The following is a 22,454-nucleotide window of genomic DNA, read 5'->3' as shown; positions in this document are numbered from 1 at the left end:
TGGCAGGCACATGTATGAAACAATACCAGCCCTAATGAGTGGCAATAACCGACCTACTCTGTGACTGTTTTTGACTCACAGCCAAGAGTCCTGCACCGGGCAAAGCTCTGAGCCCAGCTCTGGTCTGCAAAGTGTGTGGAGACACCAGCAGCGGGAAACACTACGGCATCTACGCCTGCAACGGCTGCAGCGGCTTCTTCAAGCGCAGTGTGAGGAGGAGACTCATTTACAGGCAAGAGGAAACTCAGCTGTAGACAGTTATTCCAGCTTCATCGTGTGATATTTCCTCATCTATTTAAAATAGTCAATATTCAAGGTGAAAGGAATATAAACTCTGGTTTTAGCCTCTACAAACCCCATATTTTGCCAAATATTATTATAAATTAAAGTGTTTCCTATTACTGTATAAGTAAATGCCTTTCAGATTAAAAAAAAATTGTAGCAGCACAAGTCACTGTGAATGAAAAAAAAAAAGCACTTTTTGCACTCAAATATACTAATAATAATAATAATAATAATAATAATAATAATAATAATAATATTGACAGAAAGTAACTTTTAAAGCCATAAAACACAAATAGCTTTAATAAATATATATTAAAAATCCCCCCGCCCCCCCGGGGTATTAGTACACCTTTAATTCCATCTGTGATTAAAAGTAGAACCCAAAACTTTTCTTTTCACTTTTGATATTTTTCTTTTGATGAATGGCAGGTTAAAATTAAGGACTTAACCACACTGGTTTATTCAGAATTCGGACATTTTCCATATACATTCTAATAGCTGATCTTTAGTAATTATTATGTTCTTACTGCTTTCAATATTCTGTAAGCCACAAGAAAATAAGTGAATGTTATTTTGTCATTTTGAGTGGACTCTCCCTTTAAAATGCGTGACTGTTGGTTAACAGGTGCCAGGCCGGTACAGGCATGTGTCCAGTGGACAAGGCTCATCGTAACCAGTGCCAGGCATGTCGGCTGAAAAAGTGCCTGCAGGCGGGCATGAATAAGGACGGTGAGTCGTTTTAGCATTCATGAGCTTCATTAAACTGATTGGTGTCCAGTGGAACTCAAACATGAACCTGTGAGAGGTTAAAATCATTCCTGTATTATCACCTTAGATAACAGGTTGTGCCTTTCTGTCTCCCCCCTGCAGCGGTTCAGAACGAGCGGCAGCCCCGCAGCACAGCTCAGGTCCGCCTGGACTCCATCGATGTGGACCCGGAGAAGGAGCACCTGGCCACCACACGGGAACCCACCTCCTCCTCCTCCTCCTCCTCTTCCTCATCTTCTTCATCATCCTCCAATGGGTCTGTCATCACGTGGCCCCACATCACCTCCTCCATGTCCATCACTTCCTCTGTTGCAACCCAGCGTTGCATCAGTCCCCAGAACAACCACCGCTTTATGGCAAGCCTCATGACAGCTGAGACCTGTGCCAAGTTGGAGCCTGAGGATGGTGAGCAACAGTTGTCAAATGAAAGGTTTTTGCTGTAAATTTAAGGTGAAGCTTTCTCCTTCACATTAGGACTTGCAGGGGAAATGATGGTTAGAAAACACATATTCTTGGGTAAAACGCAAATGAGTGGGGTTCAGTACAAAAAGCAGAGCATAAGAGGGTGTTATCAGGTGGGCAGTGAAGAAGGTGGGGTTGATTTCAAAACTGTCATGGTTACATCTCCACTTACCAGAGCATGATGAGATCACCATGATGATCAATCCCATTCTGGAGTGATCACTATCTTTACTATCTAACCAAATTTGCAACTCTGCTTAAATATTCTTCTAATTCAATTTAATATTTTAAAGTTACTATTTAGCAAACATCAGGCAAGTAGTAGCATGTACAAAATGCTAACATGTGAAACTATGATGACATGTTCTTTAGTCTTAGAGAGACTTTTTTTTTGTACATATGGGCATCTGCTCACTTTCAGCTGGAGCTCAAATTTTATGACTTTATTACATAGTAATAAAGTCTAATCTAACCTGAACTGAAGCACATCACAACTACCTGAAGTTTAGTTTCATCTGTCTATGCAACAAGTTGGTTTTGTTTCCTCTGCACTCTTGATTCTGAGCTCATCTTTTCTGTTTCAGTTGATGAAAACATAGATGTGACCAGCAATGAACCAGAGCGGGCGTCTTCAGAGTACCACATGGCTTTGTACCCGTCTGGTTCTGAAAATGTATACGAGACCTCAGCAAGGCTTCTCTTCATGTCTGTGAAATGGGCCAAGAACCTGCCCGTTTTCTCCAACCTGCCCTTCAGAGACCAGGTAAGCTGAAAGTGAGGTTTTTTTTTGTTTGTTCTTCTAAAGATAGTCTCTATAAACTTTTTCACTTTGCCTTTGTAACTATTTTTAATAGGTTAAAATTGACCTCTATTCTTGTCATAAAAAAAAGTATAATGATAAAAGACAAATTAAAGTTACAGAGATAAAAAAATAAAATGCAGATGTCTCTTTTATATCTAAAAATATATTGAATCATGATTTATCTTTATATGCGACAATGACAGAAAAAGACAGAAATTATTATTTTTATCTGTAAATTCCAAATACCGATGTCATTATGTGCTTACAGGATTACATATGTTGATGTAACTTCATGTTCATGACATTCATGACATGGCCACAATGACCACAAAGCACATTCAGCATCATGAAATGACAATATGACATTTAATAGTACCACAAATACCGTCTGACTATAAATAAGTAAGTGAACACTGAATTAGTGGTCCCATTCCTGTTTGACAACATTACAGTGTGATTGGCTCTGCAATAAAAGGGAATGTCAGGAATGAGCATCTATAGTTTTTCTTTGTGATTTCTTTGGGTCGAAGGTGAAGCTGAGTACAGGGGTGCATATTCAGTTTCTGGTTTTTCTTCTTCACCAGGTCATCCTGCTGGAGGAAGCATGGAGTGAACTCTTCCTCCTCTGCGCCATCCAGTGGTCTTTGCCACTAGACAGCTGCCCACTGCTGTCTTTGCCAGACCTGTGCCCTGGCATGCAGGGAAAAACCAGCTACACTAGCCTGGACCTGCGCCTCCTACAGGAGGTCTTCAGCCGCTTCAAGGCCCTCGCTGTTGATCCTACCGAGTTCGCCTGCCTGAAGGCCATTGTGCTCTTCAAGCCAGGTGAGGAACAAAACACTATTCAGTTGCTTGTCTACAGTCTGGCAGATTACCTTTAACATGATCACAGTACTTAGCTATGTCCACTGTCATTGTTTTCAAGAGATAAGCACCACGCAGAGGCTAAAATTTCCCTCAGTGTGTTTTATTTAATTAAGATCACTATATTACCATACATGTCATTTAGTAATCATATCATCACTTTATAATTATGATGCCCATCAGTATGGTACATCAAAATTGTAGAGTCATTTTTTTTTATTACATGGAATGTTATACAATTTTTGTCAGGAACAGTTTTCCCTAGAAAGCAAAAATTCCATAAAGTATTTCTTCTGCTTCACAGAGACTCGAGGTTTGAAAGATCCAGAACAAGTGGAGAACCTGCAGGATCAGTCGCAAGTCATGCTGGGACAACACATACGGTCACACTACCCTAGCCAACCAGCCAGGTAACAACCTACCTGATAAAGGTCACCAATTCAATGGAACAAAATGACAAAACACAAAACAAAACTCCAGTGTGTTTACAACAAAACACAGAATTTTGTTCTTTATTATGTTTAAAAGTTGATTTCTGAATTTGAAAGTAACCTTCATTCCTTCATTCTGTTTCATGACAAGCATCCTTAATTTGAGGTTTTATATAAAAAACTGATTTCTCTTTTTAACTGATTCTACAATGTGAAAGGCTTTTGCTTTAAATCATTTGACATGGCCTTAATTTTATTATGATCTTTGTGTTTAGGTTCGGAAAGCTGCTTCTTCTCCTTCCCTCTCTGCGCTTTGTGAATTCTGAGCGGATAGAGCTGCTGTTCTTCCACAGAACCATTGGAAACACTCCCATGGAGAAATTGCTGTGTGACATGTTCAAAAACTAAAAGTATCACAGAGAAACCCATGCAGTCATCAGTAATCTCCTGCTTTGGATGGGATGATGACTGACAGATATTTGCTTTGTATATATACAAGAGATTCTGCATGCTGTTGTTTTTTGGCCACTTTATTGTCTTCTTTTGTCACTTCCACATCAGTTAATTTGACAAAGAAGAAAATGCAGTTCAGTTTTTGTCATAATGCGTTTTCTTTGTATTATATCAAGAGTCTCTGATTTGAAGTTATGGTCATACTAGTTTTGTTGTTGTTGTTTGTTTCAATAAAAATACTTTGTTTGGTAATAGTGTAATTTGTTTGGTAAAGTGTGTGTGGCCCTGCTGATGTTAATGTGACTGTTGTATTTATGTTGTTACGCCTTGAAAAAGTAAAAACAAAGAAGAAAAAATCAAAAATATACCTGTTGCTTTAATTCTATGGAACAGGAATGTTTTCAGTATACTTGCTATGTTACTAAGAGCTTGCACCGAAACCATGAAACAGTGCCCTCTTCTGTCTGGTTAATACACAGATCCTTCAACACACTCTCACACACAATAAATATAATAAAAAAAGATGACTAAGATGTAAGTTGAGCCCCTTTAATCTGTACCTCCTATTTAAATTAGAATTACGAAAATTAAGCAAAGTGTGAGTAAGACTAATGCTTATACTGGCGTATCAGCATTACTGCTTTCCACAGACGTGGAGAGTGACATTTCACTTTATGTCTTTGTGTTAAGCATTAACTGTATCAATTTTCTTATTGCTTCTCTTAAATACAGCTGTGGAGTCATTTGAAAACATTGTCATTCAGCCTTAAGTGAAGTCCAGTCCAAACTGTCTGCAAATACGGGACAGAAATGCTTCTGAATTCTTTTGCAGCTTTTTGACAGGTATATATTGCTGTGTTACTGACAAGATTAGGAGCCAATGTGCAGGACTCAGAATCGCCACTGAGCTCAAAATACAGCTTTTTGTGCTGGACTCACAAGGATCAAAAATAGAAAAGAACTTAACTAGGGAGTTAAGCTTTTAAGCAACTTTAATCTCAGCCAAACAATAACATTTTTAAGTTATTTAAGTGACTTATATATCATGTTTAACCTGAGTAGTGAAAGACCGCGCAGGGTCTGAAAACGATGTGCCGGGAGTCCGGTGTTCTCACCGGCTCTAGTGAGCCTTGGCCACCCGGTCAGCTATCGAGCTGGTGAGTAACAGATGTCTCAGAAAATGTTGGAGCACTTTTGCAAATATGTGATGTCTTGATAAATCGAGCAGATATTTGCAGTTCACACACCTACATTCTTGCCTGAAAATATGTTAAAAGTTTATTTTGTGACCAAGAAAGAGTAATATTTCAAACTCATTAGCCGCACTTCTTCGCCATTGCCGCATTTGAAAAGTATTTTTATATTATTATGGAAATATTAGGAATAATAATTTAATTAATAAAGTATTGTAAAGAGTAATAAGAGTAATTTTACAACTAAGTAGCTGCCACCATTGTTGGAAACTGGAATTGGCTGGGCCGTGCTATGAATTCTGGGATAGGTTGGGCCAGGAAGGATACACCCAACCTATCCTTCAAATCCGGGAAATTGAAGGACGCATTTGTCGGCTGCATTTGGAGCAGCCTTCGAATTACGTTGCGTCGCTGTGACGTAATCGGCCTTCAAATGCGGCCTCTGAAGGATGGACTGAGATACAGCTGGTATACAGTCGATAAAGGAAGAGGAAACAAAAGCAGTTAAACTGAAAACAATGCACACAGGATAAGGGGACCTTCAAAATAACACAGGAACCTCACACTTAGACAAAACAAACATGGACACATGACTAAAACACGGGTCACAGAAAGTAACAGTTACAACTTATCATCAGTTATCCTGCTGTAACTGCTCATTATTATGTTATTTCTGCTTAATGTGTTTTGTCTTTTTTGTGAAAAGCATTAAATTCAAAATACAAATACACATTTGAATATATAAGTATATGTATTATACTCCCATGTATTTCTATGCCTCTGACTGTCACCCTTCCAATATTTACAAGGTAAACAAACAAAAAAATTATTTTGACCAGACTGTAGTCAGACACCTGACTACATCAAGAAGTAGTAGGATCTTTACACTCTGTACCACGTGTCTTCACATTGCCATCTACACAGTGACCTTATAACAGTATTATTAAAATGAAGTAAATTATACCTTGAAATGAGGTTTGAAATGATGAGTTGTATGTGGTTTAAATGAGCGTTGGTGTACCTCAGCCAAATGTCAGCTTGATAAGAAACGTCAGTCAGTATTTCTTTACCTTTTGATTCAAACACACTGCCACTATCAAAGAGACACAGCAGAGGAGAGGAAGTGGACCCCTGCTGCATTTCATAGAGACATCAAACTTGTTTTTTTATGCTTGTAAGCTGAATTTAAAGAGTTTTCAGTTGCTTACAAAGGCAAGCAACTGAAAACTCTTATTTTAACACAAATATTTTTCATTCTAAGCTGAAACTGAGCTTGAAGTCTGGAGTTTAAGAAGTTAAGAACAGCATCCAGCACATCTGTGGTGATTTTTCTATGTTGAAATAGCAGCATTTGAGCCATCTGGATCCAGTGCCAGGCCCTTACAGTCCCAGTCTTTGGATCAGATCAGCTGGCCCTCTGCAGCCTTATGACGGAAATTCACCAGTCCAGATTAAAACACTTTCAGCTCCCACAGGCACCAGATTTCCCAGCAAAATATGCTTTGACTCAAATGGTGCCATTAAATTTTCTTTTAAGATACACAGCATGAGCACTGGAAATCATCATAAAGTCCTGCTTCAGCTGCAGTTTGGAGAAGGTGAAGGTCTCTTGTTAGTGTTCGTCCTCTGCAGCGGCACTGGATGCTCGTCACATGGTTTCTTTCTGTCTCATTTTTATTTCATAAAACTTTAAGTTGAGGTCCTTACGTAACGTGTCCCATTCTCATTTTCACCTTTCTGTCACTCGTTCACACAAAGGTTGCCTCTGTTTCAGTGAGAGATTTTCATCTTAAAAGATTAGTCTGTTAAGTAACAAGCGAAGGGAGGCAAACAGGTTGGTACCATTTGCTGTGCAAAAATAACATTACCTAATCTGAATGACAAACCCATAGAGTCGTAGGTGAAGATCATGAGATGTCCCATTAGATGAGCAGCAATAGCTGGACCAGTCTGTCTGGCAACAACCAAACGACAACCTAATTTGATGCTCAGTTTGATGTTTCTCCCATGTGACTGGCTGAATTCATATTTGTGCTGAAGAGTGATTGTGCCTAATTCATGGCTCCTGACTGTAGTCTTGTTATTGAGTAGCACTCCCATTGGATGATACTACCATCAGCATGTTTCACTGTAGAAATGGTACCAGCCTGATGTGAAGAATTTACTGGACTCAGACTTATTACTTATTAACCATTTAAATATCTGCACCACCAAACTCAACAATACATTTTTTTGTTAACTTGACTGTTAATTAAATCCCTAAACGTGATGCTACATTGTCTTTGACCAAATGTTATTCTATGAATCACTTTTAAATGATTAAGTGGCAAGGTTTAAAACATTTGTTCCTCCACTTGCTTCATTTCACGTGAATGTTAAACCTTGCTCCACTCTCCCTCCCTTCTGTGCAGCCCTTAATCTGCTGCGTTTAGTTATTAGCTGGACTGGAATGTGTTGGGGTTCTTGGGCCAAGCTGTCCTGACACGTTGCAGCAGCACCAACAGACTGCTGACTGGAGCTGGACCAGGAAGAGTCCTCTGGATCTTTATTTGTCCTGCTTCACCTGTATGACTTGATTAAACAGCTGCAATGAATCAGAGCAAAGAGGGAGTTGAGCCTTTTCAATATTCCTATTATGACTATTCAGACTGGTACTCAAACAACGCAGAGCCTACAAAACCACCCAAAGAGTGAGTATAAAAAAAGTTGAGTCAAAGGTGTCAAATGGGGCCATAAGCATTGATTATTTGCACAGGTTGGGTCCTGGTACATCAACAAGGTCAGAAAAGTACTGAGATGTGGTGGTTTGACTTGTTTTAGGCTTACTTTGCACATTTTTTAATGATGGTTTTATTCTTTATTTTCTTTTTGTCGCAGAGTTATTTTACCATGTGACCCGACAGCAGATGACAAGCTCTTCCATATATGCATATTATCGATATCAGTAAGTATACTTGGACCTGACTACTCTCTTAAGGGCGGGGGGTTGTTTTGTTGGGTTACTGCAGATAAATTGGGGTCACTTAAAATACAGTACAATATCAAACTTGTTGAACACATTAGCACTCTCCATCACCATATTCCAAACACCAAAAGAGGGAATAATTTAGAAGAATGATGTTCTTCTTAATCCAGTACAGATCCACAGACGTGGAGAATCAATATTACAGTGCACTGACGTTGTTCTGGTTGTACATGGTGACACAACACCTTACTCAAGTCACTGAGTGTTGCTTTTTTTTCTTTAACTTGTCACCATCTAAGTTATGATCATATGGGAAATAATGCTAATAATGCATTAATTTATCGGACCTATAGGCTACTGTAGTAGCACAATGAAATGTAGTATTTATAGCTTTGCTTCATTAATGTATAACTGCGAATTGTTGTTATGTTAGTTAGGCTAAAATAAGTCCCTTTATAATTTAAAAGGTGTCTAAGGAGATGCAGCTTTAAAAAGTAAAGTATTATATATTACTTTTTACTTTTCTTATAAGTAATGCAATGCAATTAATTACTTTCTTTGTGATTCATTACTTAGTAATTCATTAGTAATTCATTACACTACTCATTAAAATGCAATAAAAAATAAGAGGATGCATATCCACTCCTCAAAGGCTGTATCACCCCACAAGCTTTTTTCCTCCTGCACAAGAACTGAAATTGGCTGATTGTGGCGCGAATCAGAATCAGAATCAGAATCTGAATACTTTAATAAGTGCACAGAAAAAAAACATTTGTTAGATGTTTTTTTTTATCCACCTGTGTGCAGATGACTGAAGAACGCAGTTTATAACACAAGCAGTGGCAAAATTTAAACTGCAATGAAATGACTGAATTTAGTTCAGTAACATGCTACATTACTGTGTTGCTGAAAATGTAGTGTGATTACAGTAATGTGTTACTTTGTAATCTGTTACACCCAACACTGCTTGTTTCTACAGTAAGGCAGAATGAACAAGAGAAACACTGATAACTTTGTAGTTTCTTGGGAATGCATGGCTTAAGCAGTTTATTGCAATTATAGACTGTATAAAAAAAGTGGACATTGTCACCAATGTAATCCGCTAGTCATCTTAGTCTTAAGATAGCTTTTTGCAAACAAACATAACAAACAGGGGTCAGCTCTGACTCACAAGCCAAGAAATTTTTATGTAGTATCAGCTAAAATTCTAGATTTGAATGTCTGCTGCCAACACAGCTTGAACATTTAAACTATTCTCCTTTTAAGTGGAACATAAGAGGATGAGAGAGGTTCATGTCCCAGTACATCCTTTGGTGCATTTTCCAGGAATCCGTCAGTTGTCTTTGCTCCCAAAGGATATGCCATTTAGGGACTTTTACTGTCATTTAGCCTTCAACCAATTACGAATGAACACAACTGACTCAGTCATAAAAATCCTTCTGTGTATAGAATGGACACGACCCAATTTCATTGCACGGTAAACAATCTGAAAAACTATTAGAGGTGGGTCATGAAATATGTTTTCTACCAAACAAGGTTATTTATTTGAGGTTCTTCTGACTTATAGGTCAGTTCCTGACATATCTACAGTGCTGTGTTATTTTGGAAAGTTGAAGTTTTAATGAGCTCCTGGAGCTGGCAAAGGCTGAGAATAACCGGAACTGATAAACGCAATCAAATACAACTTAGCCCTGAAAGATAGGGGGCACAGTAAAGCCTTATCATTTAGTGACACGACAGCATATTAAGAATAACGTTTGCATTTCACCATTTGTACCTGAAACGAATGTCATAATCCTGTCTTAATCAGATTGTCCTATCATTTCAAGGAAGCATTCAATTACACTTGTTTACAAGTGTGTTACAAACAGTCTTTTTTCATGAATCTGCCAACATTTTGGGGCAGCTTTTGACAAAAGGAAACTTTTTAGAACAAGCTAGCCTAAAGTTACGTTTCCAGCATGTAATGTAAAAAAATGTTTACTATATTAGTATATAATGACAATCACTGATGTGGCATTAACTGTATGACGCGTAACTGAAGATCTAAAATTTTGTCCTTCCATCTAGCTGGTGATCATGTTAATCCTGGCAGGTCTCACCAGGAAAAATAAATTCTGCCAGGGTTTCGCAAGAGGATCCTCAAGCATCTTCAGGTAAATTTGGTAAATACAAATTTAACTGCACATTTGTCTCATGTTATCTGAGCCTCCCTGTGTGATCTCACAGTCCAGCCAACTTCCTGGATCAGACTCAGAAAAAAGGAGTGGTTATGGCTGCTTTTGGACTGGTGTTCAGCAAGCTGGCAATGCTGGTGATCACCCCAGACCCTCTGCCTTTCTCCAAAGATACTCCAGCAGATATTAAAGGTAGACATCTGAATGCTTGTTTGTTATTTAGTTGCAATGAAGATTGTAATTGCTTCAGTTATATGGTGGTTTGATTATCATGCCAGTCAGTGGTTTTTGAACATACACTGCCTTTATTATTATCCCTTTATTATTAAGAATCAGATTATTCACGTGGGGGATTCTAGAGAGTCCTTGTTTTTCCATTTTGTCTATACTGATTAGATTAGAGGTTTCATTTTAGGAACTGATATGCCCTGTCTTTTTTTGGGTCCTTTTTTTCCAGAGTACATGAAGATAATCGCCATATTTTATTACCCAATCCTGTATTATCCTCTGTTGGTATGTGGAACTCTGCAGCGCAAAGCAGGTTATGTGTTTGGGACACTGCTCTCCTTCACTCACTTTGGAGTCCTGGTGTGGCAGAAATTTGACTGTCCAAAGACTCCAGAGGTAAAATACCAACAAAAAAATACTGATGTATAATGTTTAAGGGAAACAAATGAATTTCATATCTGAGAAGAATACTTTCTTTAAAAGTTTATGTTGCCCTTCTGTTTTCAACGTCAGACTTGGTATAAAAAATCCTACACAGATTTCAAATATCTGCTGAATTTAAAGACATTTGTTGCTATGCAACCTCATGGTAGATTTTGAGGTGCATGAACAAGCTACTGTGGCAACAACTCAACCAATCCCAAAGATTTTCCTTTCCATGTTTCACTTTCATGACATGCTTGTACAGTGTTGATCTTGCTTCTAGTTGTAGCAGACATAAGCTAGTCTAGTTAAAAAGTTTGAAAACAGTGCAAAAGCTGGAAAAAATAAAACCCAAACAAGATGGGAACAGCCAAGTCTGGTTATAGTTGTTTAACTTTTGTGATTTGTCATTTAGTAAGTCCTTTAGTAACTGATAATTTTATATAATTTTGGGTTTGTATAAAATACATCACGTTACAATTGAAGGAACTGATACTTTAAAGGACAGCATATTTTATTTGTTTACAGATCTATAAATACTATGCTCTACTCGCAAGTCTGCCTCAGCTGGCCTGCCTTGCATATCTCTGCATTCAGTTCCCTTTGCTGTTTGTGAAAGGACCAAAGACGGACGAGGTGAGAAAAGTCAGAATACACAAACATTCTAAATTTCAACATTCTAAAAATGTATGATATTTATGTCTGGCTGTGGCTGGTGCACATGAATAAGTACGTAACATAGTTCAATTATGTAAAACAGAACTGTGATTACAATGAGCAGCTTGTGCAGAAAAGGAACAGGTTAAACCCTGTGTCCTTCAGCAGATTATGACGGGAGAGGTGACATTTTCCCACCTTCAAGTATATTAATTCAAGACTTATACTTCAAAAGCAGATTAAATCCCCAACAAACACTAATTGGTAACATTGAAATTACAGAGTTATGAAGGAAATTAAACTTGTAGTTATGTTCTGAAATACTGACACCTTAAAATGTTTTTGCTCACAGGACCTTGACAGCAGCTACTATACCAACTATGTGAAGTTACTTCTCAAGAAAAAGTCCTCAACTGCCAGGTGAGCAGAGATTAAAGAGTGATTTATTTTATGAGACTCAGAGTGGTGACACATAAAAAACATGATAGAGGTCGGGATCATATTTCAATGAAGACGACAAAATTTATAATGAAAGCTTGCTCATTGGCAGTTTTGCTGCTGACTTTAATGTGTTCAGTTCCAGTTCCATTAACTGTGCCATTACAGTGAGCTAGCAGCTTATTTTGTTGCAGTGTGATCATTTTCTGACTTCTCAGTTTCAGAATGTAATATGTGACAAAGGCCTGATAATGTTTGTAGGTTTATTTTTAATAGATATTTATAGAGTAGTATTTGCTAAAGATTTTCCTTTCAGAATATTCTTTTCTTTCTATATTGTATTAGCTGACTGTCACTGGTTCAGAGCCCAGGCTCCACAAGTTATAAGCTAAAATAATCGCTGTTTTGGAGTAACTTCAAAAATGAGATTAGTGGAGTCTAGCATTTGATATTAAATCAACTGATCATTTGCTTCTCTAGCTTCATGCAAATCAAATTAATTGCACTTTCAAGCCACATGCCAAAATTATTATTTTTTGTGTGTGTTTTAAAAGTGAGATTCCTATTGGCTTCAATTGTGTAATGGTGTATAATCCTTTAAACCCACAAATATGTTGAAATTTACCACATGCCTCACCACATGTATGCATGATTTTCATTCAAAGTAAAAGCATTTCAAAACTGTGGATTACCTATATTTGCTTGCACCTTCAAAGGTGATAAAATTAGGATAATTAAAACAACCAAATTCACCTTAAAGATCCAGGTTACTGTTAAGACTGATAGGAAGAAGAGGAAGAACAAAGTTATTTTCAAAACAAGGTACAAAGAAGTTTACGTGCAATTAAAGAAGTTATGAGTGAAGTTTATTATATAAAGACAGGCCAAAAGCAAGTGACAGTTTTTAAAAAATAAAGAAAATGCTGAATCAAAAAAGATGAAGTGTTATCTTTGTTTATCTTCAACAGGCCATTGAACAATTAAGGTGCTTACAGAAGGTTTACTGTATATTTCGGGGGATAAACCTCTATAACCGAAATGATCATTGCAAAATGGGATTTGGATATTTATTCAACTTTACCTGACGATCAGTCTGACTGTGTAATTCTGAATCAGCTCAAGTTTGTTTTCTTTGTCTTTGTTGTGTGAGCAAAAAAATGAGAACAGTGCATTAATCTAATCAAGATCAAATGAATACATAAGGTAGTATTTTCTAAATTATTTATAGACAAGGTTTTTTAATTTTGAGAACTGTAATATGCATAAATAAACAATTACGTTAATATCCTTGTTGAAATTTTAATTATTTAAAGATATTTTTTAAGCATTTATTAAATAAATACTTACTGGAAGAGTGAGATGTGAACCAAAATAGGAGGAAATATAGAACTACAGTGTTGCAATGGAGCTTGTGGCCTTGAATTGTTACTGTAGAAAATGTTTGGTTACTAGCGTAAACCAGATTCTCTGAAAACCAAGGGGTATATGAGAGATTATTCTGATTCTGATTATCTGATGGATCATACCGGAGGGCTCTTCCCATAGTGAGGTACTGGGGGAGGCTTGAAAGGGAACTTGCAATTCAGTTGCAGATATCAGCAATACATAAGTAAATAAGTTAAATAAATTAAATATAAATCGCATTCATGTAGTTTGCAGCTCTCACGACTTGTTCTCTTGTAGTTCGTCAGCATCTGACAAACCAGCGCTTGCAGAGAGAATTCTGGAGGTGATTAAGGGTTACATTTATATTCCTGAAAAAGGTGAGTGTTCTCATACAGATATATTTTTTATTTAAAGCTGACTTAACTTCTTCTGCATATCTGACATATTGGAAATGCTGCAGTAACCTACTTGATCATTTTTCCTTTCAGTGTTTCGTTTTCCACTGAAGCTGGCGGTATCATCTTTTGTTACCTGTGTGGCTATATACCATGTGAGCTTAAATAAGCCAATAATACCTTTACCTATTTTAAAATGTCATACCATCTTGGTTCATTTGTTTTACATTCACCATTGCCTGTTTCACCCTACAGACCGCACTCTTGATAGTTGTCCTGGTGGTGCCCACTCTCCACATTGTTCGTGCTGGTATTGATGAAAATATTGCCTTCTTGTTACTGGGTTTTGGGATTGTGTTATCAGATGACAGGATGGAGGTTGTTAGAATTGTAACTTTTTACACATGGCTGCTGGAAGGTATGTGGGTCTGTTTGCTGTCCCTGAAACAAAATACCAAAGTATTTTTGTTTTAAAGTAAGACTAATTTGTTTTTTCTTTTGCATCATTTGCTTGTTAGTATGCTACCTCTGTGCGATGACCCTGTCTTGCTTGGTCAGCCTTATTATGCTCATGAGGTCCATGGTTCTCCACAGGTATGTGCAGTAAATCCTCAGAGACTGGAGGCATTGGTTAAAGGAAACTCTATTTTCTCCATGAAAAGTTTACTTATTCTGAATACTGATTATAGTCTAACCCCAATATTGCCAGACTTCTCATTGTTGCCTGATGATAAGTATTTCAACTTTGTTACTTATTTTTCTCTAGATTTTTCTCAGACAGGCCTTCCTGTCTGAACCTGATGTGTCACTGGCTTAATGTGTTTCAGATCAAACCTAAGAGGACTGTATAAGGGAGACATTTACAAGCTTTGCAACAACCAGAAAACCATGCATCCGTCTAGACCAGGTGTTGTCTGTTGGATGGGCTTGACGGGATACCAGGCTGCAATCGTCAGCCTTGGTAAAGCTTGAATAAACTGCATCACTGACTTTAGTTTTAAGAATAATGCTGGAAAATACCACATCATGAAAAGAAAAAAAAACCCTTTCGACTTGTCCTTTTAATAGGGATTGTCTCTCAAAAAGATTTTTGTCCGAAGAAAAGAACTACAACTAAAAAAGACAGGCTGTTGATCTGGATGGCATGTTCCCTTATTACCATGAATGCACTCATTGTAGTTTTCTAAAGTACTAACTATGTAGTAATCCAGCTTTGCAAATGCTTGTGAGTGATGCTTGATAAAAACCTGTAGTGCTTTCCATTTAAAAAAGGCTTAAGGGCAAATAGAAGAAGCTCTTTGAAGAAATGGAATAAGATTTTAAGATTTTAATTTTGATCTTTTTGCTCATTTAATTACGTTAGAAATGCAGAAATAGCAGAATTCATTCTTTAGACCGCCACAACCACAAAACATATAAAAATGGACTGATTTGTTAAAAAATGGCTCAGATGAAAAAAAAATACTTTTAGAAATGCTTTTAATATTCAAAGTGGCCTGTTTCTGTGTTAACTCTGCAGGAATGACTATCCAGACCATTGTGTTTTTCATCTGCTTCTTGTTCCTGGTATTTTTGATCATTATCCCAGTGTTTTACGGCCGTAACATCATTGTCTTTGAAATTGCAGGAAAGGCATGGTGAGTCAGCAACGATTCATATAGCTCTTTCCTTTTTTCTCTTTTCATGAATCAATGATTCAAAACACTTTCATTTTCCACCTTTGTGATGTCTCAGGCCGGCCTGGGTCACACTGATACTGGTTACAGGGCTTCAGCATGTGACTGCTAAGTTCGCTTTCATCAAACAAAAAGCCGGCACAAGAGACCTGAACAACAGGTGTGTTTGTTTAGTCCTACTCATTTGTTGGAATGCAGTTTAATTAGGTTTTGTTTATTACTTAGACATTTTAATTACTAGTTGTAATTTTATTTTTGTTCGATACTAATAAAAATGCAATGCAATTCTGAGGATGAAACTGTTTAATTATTAGTAACAAGTGTCAATTATTTAGTTTAGCTCTTTTACAGCATAAATGACGTCTTTAAATTACAAAGAACTGAATAAATAAATAAATGGTTTTCCAACTATTAGTACTGAAGGCTTTGTATCTGTATCGTCAAAAAATACTAAAGAAGTAGATTAAGTAGATTACAACATGAATACTTTCTCTCTGGGATTCAACTTGTTAATTAGAGACATGCAACTACTTCTGAGGACACTGGGGTCTTTGTTTTGTGGGAGAGGGGGCCTCAGAGAGTTTCTGTTGAGTAGTTTTAGCTTTAGGCTGAAAACTGATTCAAAAACATGCATTTAATACAAAGACATTATTTAATTTATATAGATTGTTAAAGAATAATGAGTGGGTTTATTTAATTTTGTACTGAGGCATAAAGTTGGAGAACAAAGAACAAATCTAGCTGAAAGGGTTGAGATTTCTTGAGTTTTAAGACCTATTATGGTCCAACCTCAAATACCATTTCCCACAATGCAACTCAGAATCCTTTATTTGTTGTTGTTGTTTATTTGTTATTACTTCATTTAAAAATGTGAAGCCTCCACTCATCAGAGGTCAGCACTTTCAGGGTCACAAGCTCTGTCACAGGCTTTGTATTGCTAATGTAATTAACTTCATGTTTACACTCAGTTTTTTCTCACAGTCTCCTCCATGATGCTTTTCAGAGAGAGTCTGTTCCTCCTGACGTACCTGCTGTTCCTAATCAACACCGTGGTGGGGCTGGTTGTTGCCATATGGAGAATAGTAATAACAGCTTTGTACAACATCATCCATCTTGGTCGTATTGATGTCAGTCTGCTGCATCGCACAGCAGAGTCCTATGACCCAGGTACGATTCATTCAATTTGTCTAGAACAATGGAATCCTGGAGTATTGAGGAATAGGCTATATAGACCTTTGTGAACACATCCTTTATGTACCGTAACACTGTTACTAATTTTAATCATCTTGAATGACTTGATGATAATAACAAAAGTATGCAATTACATTTTTCAGACAGTCTGATTTAAATTCTACTCTGTGACCTTTGACTCTATTTAGCCTACTGCTACTACACACACTTCCTGAAGGTGGAGGTCAGTCAGTCGCACCCGGTGATGAAGGCTTTCTGTGGGCTGCTGCTGGACATGATGGTTGGGGGTGGGAGAGCTGGACAGAAAATACAAGATGCAGAGGAAGGTAGAAATCCTAAACTGGAAACACATAAAGACAAACATCCTCTCTCTCTCACACACACACACACACACACACACACACAAACAGCTTTTGTGCCACTACATTTAAAACATATTGAACATTAAGTATTTAATAAGAATGTAATAATAGTGCTTTATGAAAAAAATGTGTTGTGGGCAGGAGAGGGAGTTGTTGTAATACCTAGAATGATCACAACTGGAAAAAATTAAGCAGTGCTGACTTATTCTTTTAATACAGCCATGGTTTAACTTCTGTGCTGAAGGCCACAATGTGTTACTCTCAACATGTCAAGCTCAGCTCTACACTGTCCAGCATAATTATCTTCACTGTCAGGAAGAGCTTTTACTGTAGACTCAGCTAATTGCTACTGCTAATGCTGTGGTCCAATCATAATAATATGTTTATTATTTAGCATTTCTGCTTATTATGCTGCCATGCTGAAATCTGCATCCTGGCAATCCTCACTTTATGATTATTACTACTGCATGTTGCAATTGTGTAACATTGTTAGTATAAATGATAAAAAATTTAGCTTACAGGAAAGAGCAACATTTATCACTTTAGAATGGCATGCCAAAATTAGCACAGGACCATTGTGTTTTCATTAAATCCACTTTTCTCTACATTATATTATAAGTTGCTGACTCTCAGATGAATATGCTTGTAATGACAAATATCAAAATGGATATTTAGTTGTGTAGCTTTTACTGACTACAATTTCTAAACCCACAGAGCTGCCAAATACAGACGGCTTTGAGTGTTTCTCCACAATGTGTTCTTTTCAGTGACACACACACAAAGCATGCTTATGCTGCTATATGGGGTTGTAGCAATTTCTTAGCCACTGTTTTCAAAATATGTCATGCATACATTGATACATGACACTAAGCATATTCAGCCCCTTGGTTTGCTGTCTTGTTCTGCCCTCAGCCTGCTCCTCCTTCATGCTTTCAGGGATTCAGGAGAATAAGCCAAGCAAGGCAAACAGCAGTCAAAGGATTCGCTCTCGCTGGCAGCTGATGTACACACTGGTTAACAACCCCTCCCTGCTGGGCTCCAGGAAGCATTTTCAGACTCTGCAGAACTCGGAGAACGTCCTGAATGGCACCCCCAACCGAACCTCCAAAAAGGGCAGCAAGACGGAGGCCAGCAAGCTGGGCGCAGAGCCAGCAGAGCCCACTGAGACCCCTGAAAGCCAAGAAAAAACTGAATGAGTTTGAGTTGGCAATATATTTCAAAATTGTACTGGGTGTGATCTGCATTAAACAAACCTGCAAGTGCTAAATATAACTACTGCAATCAACCGCTTTGCTTCAGAGATCTTTTAGCATTTAACTTATGTAAATACAGGGAGTGCAGAATTATTAGGCAAATGAGTATTTTGTCCACATCATCCTCTTCATGCATGTTGTCTTACTCCAAGCTGTATAGGCTCGAAAGCCTACTACCAATTAAGCATATTAGGTGATGTGCATCTCTGTAATGAGAAGGGGTGTGGTCTAATGACATCAACACCCTATATCAGGTGTGCATAATTATTAGGCAACGTCCTTTCCTTTGGCAAAATGGGTCAAAAGAAGAACTTGACAGGCTCAGAAAAGTCAAAAATAGTGAGATATCTTGCAGAGGGATGCAGCAGTCTCAAAATTGCAAAGCTTCTGAAGCGTGATCATCGAACAATCAAGCGTTTCATTCAAAATAGTCAACAGGGTCGCAAGAAGCGTGTGGAAAAACCAAGGCACAAAATAACTGCCCATGAACTGAGAAAAGTCAAGCGTGCAGCTGCCAAGATGCCACTTGCCACCAGTTTGGCCATATTTCAGAGCTGCAACATCACTGGAGTGCCCAAAAGCACAAGGTGTGCAATATTCAGAGACATGGCCAAGGTAAGAAAGGCTGAAAGACGACCACCACTGAACAAGACACACAAGCTGAAACGTCAAGACTGGGCCAAGAAATATCTCAAGACTGATTTTTCTAAGGTTTTATGGACTGATGACATGAGAGTGAGTCTTGATGGGCCAGATGGATGGGCCCGTGGCTGGATTGGTAAAGGGCAGAGAGCTCCAGTCCGACTCAGACGCCAGCAAGGTGGAGGTGGAGTACTGGTTTGGGCTGGTATCATCAAAGATGAGCTTGTGGGGCCTTTTCGGGTTGAGGATGGAGTCAAGCTCAACTCCCAGTCCTACTGCCAGTTTCTGGAAGACACCTTCTTCAAGCAGTGGTACAAGAAGAAGTCTGCATCCTTCAAGAAAAACATGATTTTCATGCAGGACAATGCTCCATCACACGCGTCCAAGTACTCCACAGCGTGGCTGGCAAGAAAGGGTATAAAAGAAGAAAAACTAATGACATGGCCTCCTTGTTCACCTGATCTGAACCCCATTGAGAACCTGTGGTCCATCATCAAATGTGAGATTTACAAGGAGGGAAAACAGTACACCTCTCTGAACAGTGTCTGGGAGGCTGTGGTTGCTGCTGCACGCAATGTTGATGGTGAACAGATCAAAACACTGACAGAATCCATGGATGGCAGGCTTTTGAGTGTCCTTGCAAAGAAAGGTGGCTATATTGGTCGCTGATTTGTTTTTGTTTTGTTTTTGAATGTCAGAAATGTATATTTGTGAATGTGGAGATGTTATATTGGTTTCACTGGTAAAAATAAATAATTGAAATGGGTATATATTTGTTTTTTGTTAAGTTGCCTAATAATTATGCACAGTAATAGTCACCTGCACACACAGATATCCCCCTAAAATAGCTAAAACTAAAAACAAACTACAAACTACTTCCAAAAACATTCAGCTTTGATATTAATGAGTTTTGTGGGTTCATTGAGAACATGGTTGTTGTTCAATAATAAAATTATTCCTCAAAAATACAACTTGCCTAATAATTCTGCACTCCCTGTAGTTGTCTAAATTATTCTGTTTATTTCTCTTAGGTTAGCTTTAGGCAACAAAAACATTACGTTAAGATCACATCCAGAAAGCACAAAAGTACAGAATATGTACTTAAACAGAAGTACAGATACTAGTGTTAAAAAATACTCCAGTGAAAGTTGAAGTATGGATTCAACTTCTATACTAAAGTAAAAAAGTACCGGCTCTGAAATGAACTCAAAGTAATAAAAGTAGCTCGTTGGAGAGTGTTTCTACCACCTATTTTTGTGCAAAGTTAACTGAACTCTGTGCTGTATTAATGTAATGATAAAATAATATCAGTAGAGGAAACAAAAAACTTGTTTCAGTCTCATTTTTAATTCTAATAAATGTATTCAGCTTGAATCGATTATGAGAAGAGAAAAACAGGCTGTGATCAGCTGACCTGCTGCTCTTTGTGGATTTATACACCTGATATTAACAAGATGTGAGCAGATGTTTCATAAGCTTCAAATGCATCACAGTACAGACTAACTAACCTTCTCACCCTGCACTAATCTGTAGAGTATTTTCATAAATAACACAGTTAGGGTTAGTCTACCTCAGTTTTTGTTGCAGCTTGTTTCACAATATGAAAAAAACGTGTAACATGTACACACCCAATATCTGATTTAGAACAAAATAGACCTTTATTGTCATGTACAATAAAAGTATAGAAATTATTATTTAAAAACATGAAGACATCATGTAAGCTTTAAACTTCTGGTTTATCAAATCCTAATGAGGAAATAGCTGTAGTCCTTATCTCTCTTCTTCCTCTCCTGTCCTGTCTTTCTTATCTCCATCTCTTAATGAATTTAGCTCTCTGACTTTTCTCTCCCTGTGAAATAAGCAGTAGCAGCAGACAAACTGCGCACAAACAGTGTTTTTGATGATGCTTGTTGTGCTGATAAAAATGTTGTATTTGAAATTACCTGCCACTAAAAATATGTCACTCCATTTTTGTTTTGTCCTCTTCTGTTAGGCTAGCTAGATGCTGAAGTACTTGTGTTGTGTCGGTGTTGTGCCAGAAAAAAAGAAAGCACAAACCACTTTAACCCCTGACTTTGGCACACAGGTTTGCCTCTTTCATCTCTTTTCCCCTGGTGACTAATACATGAACAGGACTGCCTGTCTTGAGTTACTGTTCAGGCTTAAATAGGTTTGATGTTTGAAGGCCCGCAGTGACGTAAAATAATAACTCCCTGTCAAATGTTTTAAAACAAAAGTAACAAGTCTGTTAAGAAGTAGAACGTACAGATATTTATTTTAAAATGTAGGGTGTAAAAGTAAAATGTTGTCAGAAAAAAACTACTCAAGTAAAGTACAAATACCTGAAAATTCTACTCAAGTTCAGTAAGTTTTTGTACTTCATTACTGTATGTGTAACAAAGTACATCATAGGCATTGTATGTAAAGTTTGTGTTTACTGAGATAGCTCACAGAACTCCCTTACACAACAGTTAGAGCGACAGAGTTCTCTTTGCCACAAATTGACTCCACCAGTTAAAACTACTGAAAGTGCTGCAGGGACACACTGAAGCCTGACCCAAAGGAACCACTGTGCATTTCTCAGTGCCAGAGAATAAAGGATGTGCTGAGAAGTTCCCAGTCGGTGACCCAAAGGGTCAGAGACCCTAGGTAGTCTACAACTTAATATGTGGTTATAACCTTGAGGTTGATTGGAGTGTCTATCACTAAAGTATCCCCGCAGAGTGTACATCACATTTCAACCAACCAAAAGGAACTCTGAAGAAATGTGGCTGCGAAAAGAAGATCCAATGGGATTCCAAAAGAAATATTAATAACAATGCAGGTCTCAGCTCATGTATGAAAAATATAATTCAATTTTGTTAAGCTTTACTTTACAGTATTGTTCAATTAGTCTGGAAGCCTTTTTAATTAGTTAATACTGACTTGCATGACGCACAGACTGATGGCAGTGATCAATGTCAGCATCAGACATGCAGCACGGAGTCAATAAGCAGTCCTAGTTTATTTTTGTCTGGGGGTAATGTAGTTATGCCAGCTCATACTGATTGTATATTTGTGTTCTCAGTGGTGTAGGAGGATTTTTAAGACCATGGACGGGCAAATTTATATATAAACCAACTTCACAGCAAAATCTCACAAGCTGAAGATACAAATATTTTATATTTACTCTAGTATAAACATTGTTTTCTGCTGCAGAATACAGTGTACGATCTTAATATGCTGTTAGAAGACTGTATGTGTGTATGTTTTTATTTACATTTCAGTTTTGTCATAATATCTTATCTTATCTCATATTTAGATACCTAATTACAGTTTCCTATTAGTTTCCTATTATGTTTGCTGTTTTACATACAAGTCCTGAAGATAAATAAAAAAGCAAAAAGATAATGTGCTAGTAAAT

At 37.6% G+C, this 22,454-nt stretch overlaps 2 protein-coding genes across 4 annotated transcripts in view; both read left to right on the top strand.

The window, feature by feature from the left end:
* LOC146394129 (photoreceptor-specific nuclear receptor-like) overlaps positions 1–4,922 on the top strand; it is a 221,292-nt gene extending 216,370 nt beyond the window's left edge. For both annotated transcript variants that reach the window (XM_084907916.1, XM_084907995.1), the window contains 7 exons: positions 82–232; positions 911–1,014; positions 1,156–1,458; positions 2,100–2,278; positions 2,902–3,142; positions 3,486–3,591; positions 3,888–4,922. In XM_084907916.1, the coding sequence (XP_084764042.1) occupies positions 82–232; positions 911–1,014; positions 1,156–1,458; positions 2,100–2,278; positions 2,902–3,142; positions 3,486–3,591; positions 3,888–4,020 (1,217 nt within the window). In that variant the 3' untranslated portion in view covers positions 4,021–4,922. The remainder of the gene's footprint in view (positions 1–81; positions 233–910; positions 1,015–1,155; positions 1,459–2,099; positions 2,279–2,901; positions 3,143–3,485; positions 3,592–3,887) is intronic.
* A 2,808-nt stretch (positions 4,923–7,730) lies between these two features.
* On the top strand, positions 7,731–19,113 carry LOC146394128 (receptor for retinol uptake stra6-like). Of its 2 annotated transcripts, none has more exons than XM_084955035.1 (17): positions 7,731–7,948; positions 8,136–8,202; positions 10,294–10,379; positions 10,453–10,592; positions 10,858–11,024; positions 11,580–11,687; positions 12,061–12,128; positions 13,830–13,909; positions 14,021–14,082; positions 14,183–14,345; positions 14,446–14,521; positions 14,755–14,888; positions 15,447–15,564; positions 15,662–15,763; positions 16,607–16,770; positions 16,983–17,120; positions 18,069–19,113. In XM_084955035.1, exons 1-17 carry the CDS (start codon positions 7,848–7,850, stop codon positions 18,350–18,352), a joined length of 2,058 nt encoding a protein of 685 aa, XP_084811161.1. In that variant the 5' UTR covers positions 7,731–7,847; the 3' UTR covers positions 18,353–19,113. The 2 variants fall into 2 exon arrangements, with proteins under 2 accessions (XP_084811161.1, XP_084763679.1); XM_084907553.1 differs by having other exon boundaries at positions 18,093–19,111.
* The last annotated feature ends 3,341 nt before the right edge of the window (positions 19,114–22,454 follow it).

This window comes from Perissodus microlepis, chromosome 1 (assembly GCF_051167445.1).
Source record: "Perissodus microlepis isolate ML-2025 ecotype Zambia chromosome 1, ASM5116744v1, whole genome shotgun sequence".
In the NCBI taxonomy this organism is placed as follows: domain Eukaryota; kingdom Metazoa; phylum Chordata; class Actinopteri; order Cichliformes; family Cichlidae; genus Perissodus; species Perissodus microlepis.
The sequence above is the reverse complement of the archived record's forward strand: the minus strand, read 5'-3'. Positions and strand labels throughout refer to the sequence as shown.